At 37.0% G+C, this 17,610-nt stretch overlaps 1 protein-coding gene across 4 annotated transcripts in view; it reads right to left on the bottom strand.

Moving 5' to 3' along the window:
• The window catches only part of LOC126215344 (coronin-2B-like), a 123,951-nt gene that overhangs the window by 59,864 nt on the left and 46,477 nt on the right, over positions 1–17,610 (bottom strand). For all 4 annotated transcript variants that reach the window (XM_049942027.1, XM_049942026.1, XM_049942029.1 and 1 more), the window contains exons 5-6: positions 16,900–17,049; positions 4,684–4,848 (exon numbers count right to left, since the gene is read on the bottom strand). In XM_049942027.1, coding sequence (XP_049797984.1) covers positions 4,684–4,848; positions 16,900–17,049 — 315 coding nt within the window. The remainder of the gene's footprint in view (positions 1–4,683; positions 4,849–16,899; positions 17,050–17,610) is intronic.

Raw genomic sequence — 17,610 nt, 5'->3', positions numbered from 1 at the left:
GCTTAAGCAAGCAGAAAACATTGAAAACATGAAAAAATCTAACAGAAGTAAGTGCACAGCAACATTGCCTGAGCAATTAAGTATTATTTTAAAATTTTCAGGTCAAGAACAGTGTATGCTTTTATGGTTAAATAGCATGTATGACATGCGAAGGTGTCACAATAGAAATTTTTACACCATGAAAATGGTCCATAATTGAAACCAGTTGTGGATAAATATATCACTAGACATCACAGTGCGTTATCACTGATTTCTCCAAGTATATTCATGCTGTTGACAGTCACCTGAAAAAAATTTTTGTTTTATATCTGAAGTACAGCTGCGCATGACATGCTCATTCACATCCCTGCATATCATCACAAATCATGCAGCCATAACAATAATCACCTCTCATGCAATTCAAGATATTGAAACATGGTTTTCTGCAAATGACAGCATGTAATGAAGCACATATGTTGTATGATAAATACTCAAAAGTTTTTTTTATTTTCCGAGATATGGAAGTAACTCATCTGCAGCAGTGAGAGGTTGGCGACTCACAATTCATTCAGACGTCCATAGCACTGTAGAAAAATCCAAGCGGCGCATGTATGCATGTATACATGTCCAGAACACCTCCAGAGCAGCGTAGCAGGATGTGTGCACACACCCACAGCAACGAAGGGTTAACTGACTTTCGCATCAGTGCTTGGCAGAGCACGACAATAATATTAAAAAGAACAATGCTTCCTAAAGTACATCAAAATTATATTTATTTTGTCATAAATCGGCTTTCGGCTTCTCAGGTCATCTTCAAGTAACAACTGAACATCGCAAAAACAGACAAACATGATGTGCAATGTACATAATTGTACAGAAGATACTGTGACGCACACAAATAATTACATAAACTAAAAAAGGATGAAAGGAAGTTTTTATGTGAAGATATATTAACTACTGACGAAAATAAGATGGATTTACACTCTATCTTAATTTAACAAAGGAGGAAAAGCAAACCAAGTCTGATTGTTTAATACTAACCTGAAATTCTGTGTCATATGTTTGTTGACTTTCAGTATTTTAAGCAGAAAGATGACCCTAATGGAAATCAACAAACACATGATAGAGAATATCAGATTGGTATTAAAAGATCATGCTTAGTTTCCTTTTTCCCTTCATTAAATTAATTATCTATTATAAATACCAGCCTCAAACTGTAAATTCACCTTATTTCTGATCAGTTGATAATGTATCTGAGCATAAAAACTCTCTTCCCCCTTTTCAGGTTATGTAATTATTTCTAGATGATAAAAAATATGATGTTTTCTACGCAAACACTCCATCATTTTCATATCTTCTGTACAAATAATATCATATTTATCTGTGCTTGTGACAATCAATTCTAACTCGAAGGTGGCCCGAGAATCCAAAAGCTGGTTCGTGACCAAATAAATATAATTTTGCAGAACATTAGGTAGCGTTTTCCTTTCTAATACTTAATTTTTTCTAGTTCAGTGAATAAACACAAGTTCAAACATCTGCTTGAAGAAAGCTGTTAATCACAGTGTCAGCATGTCTTCAAGAAATGGAGGTAATTTGTGTCTGTTTTTAGTAATTTTGGACTAAAATGTATTAAGAACATGCTGTAGTACGCTACCCTGAACTAACAAAAAAGTAATAATGTTTAACGTCAGTCTAATGGTTTCACCTCAGCTATTGTTTACACATGTTTACTCTATTTAGATTCACGTGACTGGCCATTCTCAAGCGCTGTAGGTGCCGACATCTCATAATGTATCTAATTATATAGCAATGGACATGCCAGTTCTGATAGTGAGCACACGTATGTGCAGACATCAAATGTAAAAAAGAATGCTTCCAGTAAAGAGTAACAGTCTCTGCTATCATGTATTTAGACACGGTATGTGCTCACTTTTGTAGTTAACTGCTGCATCTACTTTATTTTTATCTTCAGGTGTATGCATACCTTTTTAATATTACTTATTTTTTAAGTTATTTTTTAAATTTTGTGAAGTTTTTTAACTCTCATTATTTTCACTGTTGCTTAAATTTTTACTATGTCATGACATAGGATTCATACACATATTTTATTCGTTGTTTGGAATTTTTGTATCTCATGAGCAAGATGTCAGTGGATCAATCACTTCTGAAGATGGCAACTGATTGCCAAAATGTTTGATTTTCATCATATGGTTATTAAGATACCTTGATGTAATAATAAATTAATCAATCCAAGTATTGCAAATAGACACACATAGAAATAGACACAATTATACCTAGTTTTTGAAAAATTATATGATTCTTCCTCAGGGAGTGCAGAGGGATGAGTATGGGATGGTTACAGAGGAGGAACAGATAAGACAATAGGTGATCAAAGATAGGGCATTGGTGAGCGGTCATGCCAGCTTCAGTCCAGAGATAATGAAAGGTTAGACAGCGAAGTAAGGGCAAACTGAAAGACACAGAAATTAGTGGAAGCTCTATTACTAAAATGCTGTCCTGGAACCCAGACCAGTTTCAGTATATGGACAAAAAAAAATTGGTTTTCAATATTTCATGTAACTATTAATCGAATTTAAAAATTTAATGTGCTTTTATAATCTATTCATCAAGGGGTGTAATCTTATTTTAAAAGTTTAACACAATACGGCAGGTATTGCAGTTTGAAAGTGTGTGTTTTGAGGCAGCGTAGGTCAAGGCACATAAATACATTGACTTCGTATGTCCACTATTTGCGAAAGAGAGCACTAAACTATTTCCAATAAACTTCACACTTAATTTCAAACCTCTATGAAACTTTTCTGCACTGACACCTCCCACAAAACGAAAGGAAAAATGTTTGTCACTTATTACATTTTTGTTGTTCATGAAGTGAATTTAACATCAGGCATGACATTTTCATTTATCATTTCTTTGCAACTAATTCCACTCACAACACAATTTGCAGACAGTATCCGCATAAACCACTGAATATACCTGCAAAATTATATTCTTGGACAAAGTATAGGTAAAGAGATATAACATCAAATGCTGAGATGTGTGGAAAACTAGCTTTTGCTTAAAATGGAGTACAAATTACCCAGTTTATGTTCATCCAATAATTTCAAACCTTTAAAAAACTAAACTCCTTCCAAACAGGCCATGAACGCCCAAAGATACCGACCAGCCAGCGGCCCATAGGCACCATCAGATGCGGATATGAAGGGGCATGTGGTCAGCACACTGCTCTTGCGGCCGTAGCCAGTTTCCGAGGTCGGGGCTGCTACTTCTCAATCAAGTAGCTCCTCAGTTTGCCTCACAAGGGCTGAGTGCACCCCACTTGTCAAAAGCGCTCGGCAGACCGGATGGTCACCCATCCAAGTGCTAGCCCACCCCGACAGCACTTAACTTCGGTGAGCTGACAGGAACCGGTGTTACCACTGCAGCACGGCCGTTGGCTGATTTCAAACTTTTCCTGCCCTTTTCCTCAGTTACGTTCTTAAAATAAAATATGTAACACATTAACTAATTTGTAAAGTTCTCAGACATCTGAAGCTGTTTTATGCATGGGAGTTTGATTCTTTAAAGAATTCAGGGTTTACTTGTTAAGGGGGGCAAGGATGAAAGGACGCAGAAATTTCAAGACTTAAAAACCTAAAACGCATACTAAAGTGTAACTCTAAAACTTCTGCTTCCTTGATGACATATATGAATGAGTAAATGTGCAGAGTTGTAAGTGTTATTTCTGGTATTGATTTATGTTACATAGAATTCTGCAAACTCATGTGACGCTTATGTATTTTAGACATTTCTCTCTGTTTGTTTTTTGTAACTTCTGCTTGAGGTATTCACTGGGCTACGGGCAGCAGTGGGGCGTGGCAGCCAATGTGACGCAGAACAAGTGCAGACACACTTCACTGCCAACTGCAGCTCCAAGAAATATGCCGGACAGGAAGCTTCTTTAATACTAACGAACAATGCTGGAGAAGAGAACATTGAGCTTGGGTGTATATTTTAAGCAGGCTCTTGTTTGACATCTCTGAACATAATTCTCTTATTTGTCTACTGATTTGAGTAGAATGAGGCATCAAGGTATCACCAATTTAGTATTGGAGGGCAGCGTGGAGGATAAAAATCGTAGAGGGAGACAAAGAGATGAATACACTAAGCAGATTCAGAAGGATGTAGGTTGCAGTAGGTACTGGGAGATAAAGTAGCCTGCACAGGATAGAGTAGCATGGAGAGCTGCATCAAACCAGTCTCAGGACTGAAGACCACAACAACAACAACAACAACAACAACAACAACTGGGTAGAATGGGTAAATAACTGTTTTGTGTGATGTACTACAGTTCAAGAGCTGTAAGGGAATACTGCGCGATCATCACCGTCACAGTTTAACATAGCATTGTTAACAAATTCATGCAGCAGCTGCGGAAGGATAAGACATACTACCAAAAAAATTGTGTGTAATGGTATTACTTAGAATTCCACTTTCTGGAGGTAAGTGAGTGGTGGTCAGAGATCCCATCCCCTTGCAATTTTACAGTTTTCTTCAGTGAATTGTTCTTTTGATACAAAGGCTACGTTACAAGAGCATTAGAAATGTTATTCATTTATAAAATATCAACATAGGCTTCTTCAAGCAAAACATGCAATGCCATTCGAGACACCATCCACATGATTCACTACAGCTTCTACTCACCGAAAACACTATGCCTTTCCGTGGCTCTATGACCCTGAGCTTCTTGTCCTTGCACGTCGTTGCGATGAGTGAGCCGTCACGGTTGAACGACATGGAATAGATGACGTCGGGATGGCAGTCTATCACATTTACCGCATCGCCGCTCCCCACGTCCCAGACAATCATCTGCAATGCGAACAGGGCAACCACACCCGGTTACATCACCATTCAGTGGACACACAATGCATTCCTCCAGAGGCCAGGTTACAGATGTCTTGTCTCTGAGACAGAAATAAGTTATGATTACTCTTTCCAGAAGATAAGATGCCCACAGCTTTGAAAGTGCACAGTACAATGATTTGTGTATTACAATAGCTTGCAATTTCCTGCAGAGTTTCTGAGCAGAAGATATGCAGTAAATATAGGCTATAAATACAAAATGTTATCTCTAGTATCACCAACACAGGGAAATCTAGCAAGACAATCACACTTTTATATTGATGTCCTTCTGCACAAGAAAGAATCATTCAAAATGAAAGTACAACAAACACAAGAAAAACGTATTGCTTATTATAAGCAACTGACCAACTGATATGCTACACAACAACATAACTAGAGGATGCAATGCCACACACAAGGAATCTTTCAGTTCAAATGTGTGTTTTAGATAATTTTTTCCACCCATTTCTATACATCTGGACCACAAACCACCTAATGCTTTTCGGTTGTGGAACAAATCTGTCAAGCCATTTGCAGAGATACCAACATGTTTGGAATTTCAGCTAGTCTCCCGCAAAACATCGGTACAGTCTCTGAACTTCTTATATGTAGCTTTTGAGACATACAGAATGTGTGTCACTGCATGGCATCCTTTTTTTTTTTTTTTCAATAAGCACAGTGCAGTAACTTACTCACTTTGTCCTGGCAGTCTCTGAAGACATATGTCTTGCCTCTGACGTGTAGCATTTGTATCACAGATCATCCTCTGCAATTCTATGAATCGATGGTTTACTTCAATTGCAAATTATTGACTTGGATTTTCCAATATCAGAGTTTGAACACTTTTGACATCAGGGGTCCTCACCCGTCACTGTCTACTGGAATATTCATTTGACAGTTCTGAAGCCAAATATTTTGCAACAGCATGATAAATTCAATATTTCAGGAATCAGTCTTTCCTTTTCATCCCATCTGGTAAGTCTCCTCTGACCTGGAGTTCTGGGTGACTTTCCCATAATGCTCTCCATTTCCTTAGCTTCACCAGCCCTTTCCCTTCATCCCTCTTCCTTCTCATTCAACCATTCTGCCATAAGAAGGAGCCACTGAGCGAAAGTTGCCCATTTCCTGAACTTTTATGCACATTTCCTCCTGCTGCCGCTTGGTGAGTAGATTTTTTTATCCATTCAACTATATTATATTTTCAAAAATTGATTATTTTTGTTGATATATCAGTCCTTCTACCTACTACAAAAGAAGAATTAATTGTTTCTGTCAGCTTTATAAACATTGCTGAAACTGCATTATTGATAATAAGGTTTCTTTCAAAGTGAAAAATTCCAGCGCATTTATATTTGTTTTATGACTCTGCCCATATCTTGTGTGACAAAATAGGTTAATTAGTTTAGATTAAGGAAAAAGAGACTGCTTTAAGAGTGATAAAAACCTAAAAAATTAGGCTGGGAACATCGCTCTTTTTGTCTGGTTTTGGCACTCATGTTTACCCTCAATTATTATCAAGTTCAGAGAATGAACAGTTTATCTATGATGTGCATGAGAAAACAGACGGATTTGGATTACATGTAACATCTATATATGCTCAGGCTCTTGTATGTTACAGTTGATACAACACTAACTTAATGTTTGGTTTCAATGAGCATACATAATTTTGGCCTTAATTACCATATTTTATGACTACTTTGCTATGACGGTGTAACATTACGAGTCAAGATAGCTGTAACTAAACTTGAATAGCATAAAGTTATCGTTAAAAAATGCACGCCGTACAATTTGTTACGATTTGGTCGGTCATAATAACAGTAACATGCTTTTGAATACAATTAAAATATAACGGCGATGCCTGTTTAGTGTTATTGGAAATAATATGTAATAAATTTATGAGTAAGGTAGCCGATCCTATAAGAAGAGGTAAAATTGGGCATATTAAGGTTTTTTGCTTTATATCGACTAAGCCGATGATACGGCGTCTTTTCTTTCCCCCGTTTACTCTTTTTTAAAAAAAAAAAGTAAAGAAGTGCTAATTGTGCGTTGTGAAAAATATAGGGGCGAATTTTAAATAGCTACAGTGTATAATCAGACTAACAAAGGACATTCAGTTAAGCGAAATAGCGGATAGCGAAGTGTGGTCATTAAATTGAGTACACCTACAGGGCGGTCGTATTGAGACTTTTTTTTTTTTTTTTTTAATTATATCGCGGAGAGCGGGCTTCAATTTATAAAAAGGAGAAAAGCTGTATCATTATCAATGACTGTTGGTGTCAAGCAACCAGAACTGTTCATCAAAGGGTTTCGGTGAATGAGTGGTGAATGCGAAATGAAACTGTGAACGAAGTTATGTTAAATAAAGCAGAAGAGACAAGCCAGTTTGGCCGTATCTGTTATTATTCCATAAACTGTAACATTTCTTCTCGTTGTACGAAGCCTTTATAGACGATCATTATGACAATTTGCTTTGAAGGGATCTCGTTACGAGTTAAGTTTTGGGGGCCTGGTCAAGAGGGGATAGTTCGTAGATCTTAACTACTGCAGCTATTCTGGAATCAGGTGCTACTGTGACCGTTGTGTGTGGTCAATGGCTTAAGGTCATCATATCTCATGGTCTAAGATCGACGCGCCTTTCCTCTTGGTATAACGGTGTCTCACGGTAACAACGACAATGCTGATGGCGAAGGAAGATACGATAGAAGTGGCGCCACAACGTGCGGCTCGATCAAGGAGGATTGCTGCATCGAGTCGAGTGTCATCCGGATTCACGAACCATAGAGTTGGAAAATATTGTAGCAGCCAGTGAGTCTGTCCAATGAAAGAGGTATTCTTCAATAATCGCTAAAAGGGAGCGATACTACCAGGTATGATTAAAATAACTGTATAATTATAAAAAAAAGGAAGTTGAGACTTGTGATTTTGGTAGATAAATATATATAATTACATAGTGAAAATAAGTGTATGTCTTGGAATCAAAAGTTAAATGAAAAATTTGAGGCCAAATTTGGTTCATTAGAAGTTAAAATGGATTCTTTGGAAAGCAAACTGAACACCTTTGATTATAAACTGGAAAATACTAAGAAAGAATTAAAGGCGGACTGGGAGACTCAATTAAATGGGAAATTTGGAGAACTAGATGTAGAGTTTTCTAACACCTTAGAAAGGCAATATAATTTAATGGGAAAACTTCATGACGTAGAAAAGAAATATGAGGTAGTTTCGAAGAGTTATGATGGCCTGTCCAATAGGATGGTTAAGTGTGAAAGCAGCTGTTTCAATGCTAGTGCACAGATAGAAGAGCTTTCGAAACAAACAGTCGAGTTTGAGTCCTATGCTCGTAAGGGGATTGACAAGTATTTAGTAGATCAAACTAAAAGACTTGACGAAGATCTATCTGAATGGATAGAAATAAAAGGAAATGAAATTGTAGACAAGGTTAAGACTACTACTGGATCCCAGCCAAATGAAAATATCAATGAGCACCTAAGTAGAAATGATGAATTAATTAAGCTCTTCACTAGCGAAATTCAGAAAATAAAAGACAAAATAGTTGATGAGTTACCTAAATGACAAAAGGAAACCAATCATAAATTGGCAGAGTTAGAACGAAAGTCATCACAAAATTTGTTGACAGAGGACGAACGTTCGGAGAATAGGTCGAAAAACAACCAAATATGTGATAATACGAAGTACAATTGTGGTGAAAATTTGCATTGGGAAGTTGATGATTCGGTTGGTAAAGATTATGATTCTTTTGGTCAGCGAGGATATTTGTCTTCTTTAAAGGTGGAGAACAGCATTTTGAAAATTCTCCACTGAAAAGAACAACCTGCATCCGAAAATCTTTATCAATAATTTCAAAAGAATATTTCCACGTAGCTGGTCAGAACACGACCGACTTCAATTTATAGTATCCAAAATTACCAGAGAAGCCGCATTATGGGCCGCCGAAGTAAGTGAAAGTTGCCATACTTGCGCTGAGTTTGAACAACTTTTTTTGGCTAAATACTGGTCGTCGAGTAAACAAGAGAAATTAAGAAAAGAGGTTTACCAATCTGAGTATTTTAACAGTAAAAGGAGTACTTTAAGGCAATATTTTGAAAAGTACATAAATAAGACATGTTATTGGAGTGATCCAATTTCTCACAAGGAAGTGATCAGAATTTTGAAGGGAAGGTTGCCCATAAATATACGTGAAAAGTTAATAAATGTTCCTGACCATGATGTAGAACAATTCTTGTCGGTGATTGACTCTATAGATATGATTACGGAAGACGCAAGACAAATGAGTAGTAATCAAATGTCGACTCACACTCATAGTAATACGAATAATTATAATAATAATTTAACGTATGATGATAATAATAATACCGAAAACCAGGTCAAACCCGCATCACAGGAGCGTGGACAATCTTCATCCTATGGTTGCAATAAAAACAATGATTATAATAAATATAGAAGAGATACTTACTGTGCTAGAGGTAAACCTCGATATGGTGACGCGAATGTGCATAGTAGTGATTTTAATAAGAGTAACAGGTACCCAAGTGATGAACCCAATTGTATTCGACCTTGGGAAGATAATTCGAAGCATAATGTTCATCGGCAGGATGGAACAAATGCCTCGAGTCCTCATCCAGCACAAGGAGTTATACCAATGGGTGAAGGAGCCTCCAATGTGCGACGGGGTGAATACCATAACTCGGATCATACTGTACGGATTGTGGAAGTTCATGAACCCCCACCGATGACTCAACGAGATAGATTAAACTAATACCAGTCACCAAATGCCTTCCTAGGATGACTGGAAAGGAAAAGGAAGGCAGGCATCAATTTGAACTGAGATTATTAAGGTACAATAATGATCAGGGTATAAGGAATGAATTAAGTGAAGAAAAAACTGAAGTTTCTAATAAATGCGGACAAATTTTACAGGCAATAATTCCAACAAGTATAAATAATGTTGATGTTGAAATATTAATTGATACTGGAGCAACTATTAGTGTCATGACGCTCAACTGTTTAAAACAGATAAGCCGAGGGGTAAAATTGCCCACTTTTCCTATCACAGGATGTACCGTGTCTGGCGCGTTCAGCGCAAAAATGCAAAAAGTTGTGAAACAGGTACGTGTCGACGTTACAATACGGGGGGCTCAAATACAAAGTACATTCCTGGTTGTTCCTAAAATGACAGTACCATGTATCTGGGGTTTGGATTTTTTATGCGAGACCAGTGCAATCATTAATTTAGAGAAAGGTGAATGTATAATTCCAATGGTAATGTTTTGACAGCCACCCTGAGAAAGGGCCGAGTAATTCCAAATCAATTGTGTATGAATCTAATGGTAAAATACGTCAATATTGATGATGAAAATGTGTATGATATCTGCCTTATTGAATGTTCTGAAGAAATGATGGATAAAATGTCATTGCAGGAAAAGGTGTTAGAATCAGAATATTTATCTGTTATCCAAAGGGACGAATTGTACTACTTGTTGGAAGCATATCAGTCGATTTTTAGTAAACGTCCGGGTATAATAAAAGACTCTGAATACCATATAAAGGCGTATGCACATAAACCCTTTTGTCGTACTTCCTATTCTATCCCTTGGACAAAGAAAGAAGTAGTCAGAAAGGAAATCAATAAAATGTTAGAATGGGGTATTATTGAGCCCTCAGATTCCGAATATTGTAACCCTCTTGTGGCGGTAATTAAACCCAATGGTGACATCAGATTGGTGTTGGACACCAGAGAGATCAATAAGATCATTATAACTGTACAAACGCGACCGGAGAACCTAGAAGAGTTAGTACAAAAGTTTTATGGTGCCTGCTTCTTAACTTCTTTGGATATGCGTAGTTCATATTGGCAAACTAGAATATCGAAAGAATCTCGAAAATATACTGCATTCGTTTTTCTGGGCCGAAGTTACCAGTTTACCGTCGTGCCATTTGGGTTGAAAATAAGCGGTGGTTTTTTCATATCGGCATTAGATACCGTACTGGGCAGAGACCTTTTGAATGAAGTTACTTTATATGTGGATGATTTGCTAATTGCTTCTGAAACTTGGGAGGAACATTTGGACTTATTAAGAAGAGTTTTTGCGAAATTTTTGGAATACGGAGTTACTGTAAATTTGAGCAAATCCAAGTTTGCTCATAACCAATTGAAATTTCTTGAACATATAATTACTCCTGAAGGGATAAAACCAAATCCTAAAAAGATGGATGCAATTAACAGATGTGCTTATCCAAAGAATAGAACGGAATTAGTCATTTATCGGCTTAGTTTCATTTTTTCGACGATTTTTACCCAATCAGTTACGAAGCCAAGACTGTTTGTTACGGCTGTTAAAAAAAAATGTCATGTGGGAGTGGAATTCCGAATGTACGCAAGCTTTTGATAACATCCGCAATGCTTTGACTAATAATGCTCCACTGTTACATCATCCGAGACTTGATCAAGATTTTTATATTGCTGCGGATGCTTCTGAAACAGAATTGGGTGCCACTCTTTTCCAGATGGACAATCCAGAAGATATCAGTACCATCAAAATAATTGGGTTTGCCAGCAGAACACTCTCTAGCTGTGAAAGTGCGTATTGTACTACTGAATTGGAAGTACTGGCCGTGGTCTGGTCCCTTAGAAAGTTTCGCTATTTTGTATATGGAAAGAAGATCATTGTGTTCTGCAACCACAAAGCTTTATCTTTTATTTTAACAGGAAGGATGTTCCATTCACGTTTAACCCAGTGGGCCTTGTTTTTACAAGAATATGATATTACGCTCAAATACATCAGAGGGAAAGACAACATCATAGCCGATGCTCTTTCAAGACTACCGAAAAGAAAGAATGACGACGAGTGTGAAGAATGGACTATTGACTTTAAAGTCATGAATTTATCACGGCAATATTGTGAGAGGCAGATTTCACAGCTATGTTGAAGTCTTCCACAACTGCAAGAAGATGATAAGTTGTGGAAAGCCATTAGACATGCTGTTGAAAGCAAAACGCTAAGTCACTCTCAAGAACAGTATCAATTAAAATCCGGAATATTGTATCGGAGAAACGATGAAGAAGATGTTTGGAAAGTTTGTGTTCCAAATAAATATTTAGAATCACTAGCATGGTACACTCACTTGAATTGGGGTCATTTTGGTGCCGCTACATGTACAGCCAAAATAGCACAATACTGCTATCATCCAAATTTGGGACGTTTAGCTACAAATATTCTTAAGAAGTGCAAAATATGTCAGAAGGCGAAACCTATAAACTATTGTCAGAAGATAGAATTACATCCTATCATCCCACAACAACCTTTAATGTTGGTGTCATGTGATGTCTGTGGGCCATGTCCCATGACACGTGGACGGTTAAAATATGTTTCGGCTTTCTATGATCTCTTTTCAAAATATGTGAAATTATATCCTTTGAAAAATCTCCACATTCGAGCCATGTTACACAAATTTATCAACAACTATATAACTGAGCTCAGCAAACCTATAATGATCTTGACAGACAACGCTGTTTATTATACAAGCAAAGTATGGAGAGACACTATGAAAGAACAAGGAATCCAGCACATTTACATCTCAAGATTTTACCCTTGTGGAAATCTGGTTGAGAGAATCTTCCAAGAGTTGAACCGATTTTTACGGACGTACATACCCAAACAACATTATAAATGGATCGATTGGATTTATGAATTTGAGAAAGTGTATAATGACTTACCACACTTATCGACAGGTTATTCACCTAACCAAATAGTATTTGGTGAAAGTATTGTGCCAGAATGGATGAAGAAAATACCTGCGATAGAACAAAAGATTACCAAGAAAGAAGATATGGTGAAGAAAGTCTACGAAAACCTGAAGCATCAAGCACAATTGAGAAAAACTCGTTTTGATAAAAATGTGAAGAAAGTAGTCACATATGATGTAAGGGAAGAAATTTTATTGAGAAATCACCCAAAAGCATCAACCAGGAAAAGACTGAATAAGAAATGGCAATATTTATATACAGGTCCATACAAAATAATGAAAATACCTCATGAAGGGAGCTACCTCCTCGCAGATTGTGATACTGATGTAATTAAGGGCTTGTTTCCTCACATAGACCTGAAGAGGTATTATCAATAATGAGCAAAATATAGATTCAAGAAACACTGAATGATACCAAGACTACACTCAGAGTGGACTAAATAAAAGCACCAGTGGATAAATACGTACTTATACTAACTTACAAAGAAAATTAAAGAATGTACCGACGATTTCCATGAGATACCTTCTTGGTATTAGCAACAATGACGACGCTGAAATACGATTTATCCTCTCACCGAACAGGGAAGATGGATGATTTAAAAGTGGAATTAAGAGGAAAAGAAAAGGACCAAATCCTCTCTGGTTAAACAAGTGACCTGATAAGGGTTTTGGCCTAGGATGCCAATCGTCAAACTCGGCTGTGATCCCTGCCTTGCACAGTCGGTTGAAGAACTGAGAGCTTCATCCAAGAAAAAAAATGAGGTGTGAATATGAAGTGATTAGTGCGAAGTGTTTCTAAGACAACCTATAAACAAATGTGGAATTTAGTTAAGGGCATTTTGTCTAGGCCCATTAACTCAACTTAAATATTGTAGAATGTATGTACTGACTTGTTGAGTGAATCTGAGAGAGTGTATTCGCCGAAACAAATACCCTCTCCTGTCACAGTACACAAAAAAATAAGCCTGTTCTGTCTGGAACACTCTTCAAGACATCCTTCAAGACATCACAGTCTGGGGGCCCGTGTTACATTACGAGTCAAGATAGCTGTAACGGAACTTGAATAGCGTAAAGTTATCGTTAAAAATGCACGCCGCACGATTTGTTATGATTTGGTCGGTCATAATAACAGTAACATGCTTTTGAATACAATTAAAATATAACGGCGACGCCTGTTTAGTGTTATTGGAAATAATATGTAGTAAATTTATGAGTAAGGTAGCCGATCCTATAAGAGGTAAAATTGGGCATATTAAGGTGATTTGCTTTATATCGACTAAGCCGATGATACGGCGTCTTTTTTCCGTTTACTATTAAAAAAAAAAAAAAAAAAGGGGGGGGGGGGAGTAAAGAACTGCTAATTGTGCGTTGTGAAAAATATAGGGGCGAATTTTAAATAGCTACAGTGTACAATCAGACTAACAAATGGACATTCAGTTACGAGAAACAGCGGATAGCGAAGTGTGGTCATTCAACTGAGCACACCTACAGGGCGGTCAATTCTGGGATAAGTCTATTCGCATCTCACGAGGGACGCAGTGCTGAGACCTTTTTTTTTAATTATATCGCAGAGAGCGGGCTTCAATTTATAAAAAGGAGAAAAGCTGTATCATTATCAATGACTGTTGGTGTCAAGCAACCAAAACTGTTCATCAAAGGGTTTCGGTGAATGAGTGGTGAATGCGAAATGAAACTGTGAACGAAGTTATGTTAAATAAAGCAGAAGAGACAAGACAGTTTGGTCGTATCTTATTATTCCATAAACTGTAACATTTCTTCTCGTTGTACGAAGCCTTTATAGACGATCGTTATGACAATTTGCTTTGAAGGGATCTCGTTACGAGTTAAGTTTTGGGGACCTCGTCAAGAGGGGATAGTTCGTAGATCTTAACTACTGCAGCTATTCTGGAATCAGGTGCTACCGTGACCGTTGTGTGCTGTCAATGGCTTAAGGTCATCATATCTCATGGTCTAAGATCGACGCGCCTTTCCTCTTGGTATAACGGTGTCTCACGGTAACAACGACGGCAAAGGAAGATATGGTAGAACGGGTCATAAGCATCCATTGCTTTCAATACAGTTGCCAAGATCTTTTGATCATGTGGCTTCAGAAGCAAAAGAGATAATGACAAAAAATAAAGTTATTTATAGCTGTGCAATATTCATTTCCCGAAATAATATTGCCAGCTGCAGATACATGACGAATTTCAATACAAATATTAGGATATATGTGTAAATTAAGTCCAGATACTGGCACAAAATGAGTGACTCAAACCAATACAGGAAACACAGAATAAACAGTATACAGAACTGAAACACTGCTACAATCCATGGGCTAAAATTTAGTGTGCATGCTAAAAGTCAGCCATACTGAAACCGAATAAACAGCTGTGTTGGAAGCCAAAGGGGAACGGATATGTTTCAGTTATTTTATTAATTGTGCATTTTAGCTGCTGCACTTACTTACTAGTAAACAGTTGTTTGTTGTACTGTTAAAGTTAGAAATATATGATAAGCAGAAGTAAGAGAAAAGACCACACAGGAAAGTAACTAACTGTTCCCATAAGGTAGCTGATAGCAGTACACAATGAAACTCAGTTTTCCCATTTTATCGCTGTTTCGCTTTTGTTTTTTCTCACCACTGTACATAATACCTCTCATTCAATTCTGAGGCAACTAACTAGCATACAGAACTAATTTCCTTCATAGCTTATAGTTTCATATCTCACCTCGATGATGAAATGCATTTTTCTTTTTCTTTTTCCTTTTTTTTTTTTTTTTTTTTTTTTTTTGGGTCATAGTGACTGTGATACTTAATTTCCTAGAACTTAGCAACATAAAATTTGAAGGGTCTGCAGTGAAAAATGTGGTGGCTGACTACTTTACATTTGTTTCATTTTAGGTGATATGTTGTTGTGTACTGAATGTAGCTAACATATCGAAATTGTTTTTAAGGTTGGAAGAAGCGACATCTCACTAGAGTATACATAAAATGTAAGTTGAAGTATTTTATTTGAGTGTGCTGCCTGCTTATGCAGCGTGTTGCTAGCCTGCAGCCCAGTCGTGAATAATTCGTTGAAGTAGATACACGTTTCTGATATTACTTACAGTGATTTATTGTTGTACTTATAGCTGGAAGAAAATAATGAAGAAAACATTCCACACCAAAAGTTACCTAATGGAAAAGTTGAAACACATCTTATATTTAGGACAAAGCCTGCCAAAAGTTTCTTGGTGACACTTATCAATCACCACCTGTTAAGCAAACATATTTTGTATTGCATTATACGTTAGAGCCAACTTGCAGGTGTGGGTCTAATTCTAAATTTTAAAACTTCATTTGAAGTAATTCCTAAGTTATTTCAAAATAAATTTGCTGACTGCAAATATCTTGGCATCATCTTCGTTAGGTATACTACCCATTAGCGACATGAAAATTTGTGCCGGACAGACACTCAAACCCAGATTTTCCCCTCACCGTGAGCAGTTGCAGTAACCAATCTGTGCACACCAATTTATTTCGAATTAATTTCACGCAGCTGTCAATCATCATTAATTACTTTTCATCCGTACATTCAATTAAATAATGCCTACGTCTTACTTTCAGGTTGAATACATGAATTAAAATTCCAGCATTGATACAAAGACAAATTCATGCAGAGTGTCCTATAACAGCTGTTTCTGTTGAAAGTGGAGTTGATTTATAGGATCAAAGTCTCAAAACAGAAAAATTAATAATTAAGATAAAATTTCTGCAAGGAAAAAAATGAACAAAGTATCTTCATTACCATCTGAAGCTAAAAGCAGTGGTAGTTCACAGCTTGCACAGGTGGCTAGCTTGTGATATAATTTTTTAGCTAAAGATTTATCACAACATGTTCCATTAGCATTCCCTTTTGTAGAAGTTTTCCTTTAGTCAGTTGGATTACTTCCGTTTCGTATGAATGTCCATTTCACACCATAGTAGTAATCAGCCATCATTTTGCGTTTGCTTGGATTCAATATGGTATCAAGCACAATGCTTAACTTCATACAAATCAAAATAGCTGGCCTTTGCTTTCCTTTTTATATGCTGTCTATTCTGTTCCTCGTAATGAAAGACTAGTGTTACTGTCATTGTGGTCTTGCTTGTAAGGTGGAGTAAAGACCATTGCCTATAGGCAGGAAGAAAATACAAAGAAAGAACTGCTTTACACTGAAGCTAATTGACATGAAAATATGACATATAAGCACAGTAGCATTTCATAAGCTCACCAGGTGGTCAAAGCCTGCACTGACGAGGATGTTCTCTGCCGTCGGGTGCCACTCGATATAGCCGACACGGCGTTTGTGCCCGTGCAGGTCCACGATCCAGTCGGAGAGGTGTGTGGCCAGTCCATTGTCGGGTATGTACCACAGCTTCACCTGCAACGCATTATTAGGACATGTGCTTCCAATTACAAAATCACTGTAAATTAATAAGCACATAAATAATAGCAAAAAAGTTACGAAACTTCACATACTGAACACCCAAGAGACTTGTCTATGAAACATTTTTTTTTTTTTTTTTTTTTTTTTTTTTAAATTTGTGTAAGTGAATGATTGAACATAATTTAACAAATGATGCAGTACGTGAAAGAGAAACATTCAAAGATTTTTTCGAACATTGTGCTGACAAGTTAACTTGGAAAACCACGAACAGGTGCACCAGATGCTGTAGTTGCTGAAAATGGTAGTGAGAAAGCATTTTGTGTTAGAATTTGCCCACTGCCACTGGAAGTGACTGGTCAAAGAACTTCCAGTGACAAATTTCACAAGACACCACTGGTTTATAACAGCAAAGTGAAATGAAGAGGATGGATGTTTTTACAATGTATAAGATGAAGAATGAACTTTGTTTGATTTAGAAATCCTTGCGATTTTTCACATAAAAAACCTGGAGGCATTACTTTTCTGCACACCCTTGTACTTGTGAATGAAAATCAT

This window comes from Schistocerca nitens, chromosome 12, assembly GCF_023898315.1.
Source record: "Schistocerca nitens isolate TAMUIC-IGC-003100 chromosome 12, iqSchNite1.1, whole genome shotgun sequence".
Lineage (NCBI taxonomy): Eukaryota > Metazoa > Arthropoda > Insecta > Orthoptera > Acrididae > Schistocerca > Schistocerca nitens.
This window is presented reverse-complemented; position numbering and strand designations above follow the sequence as displayed.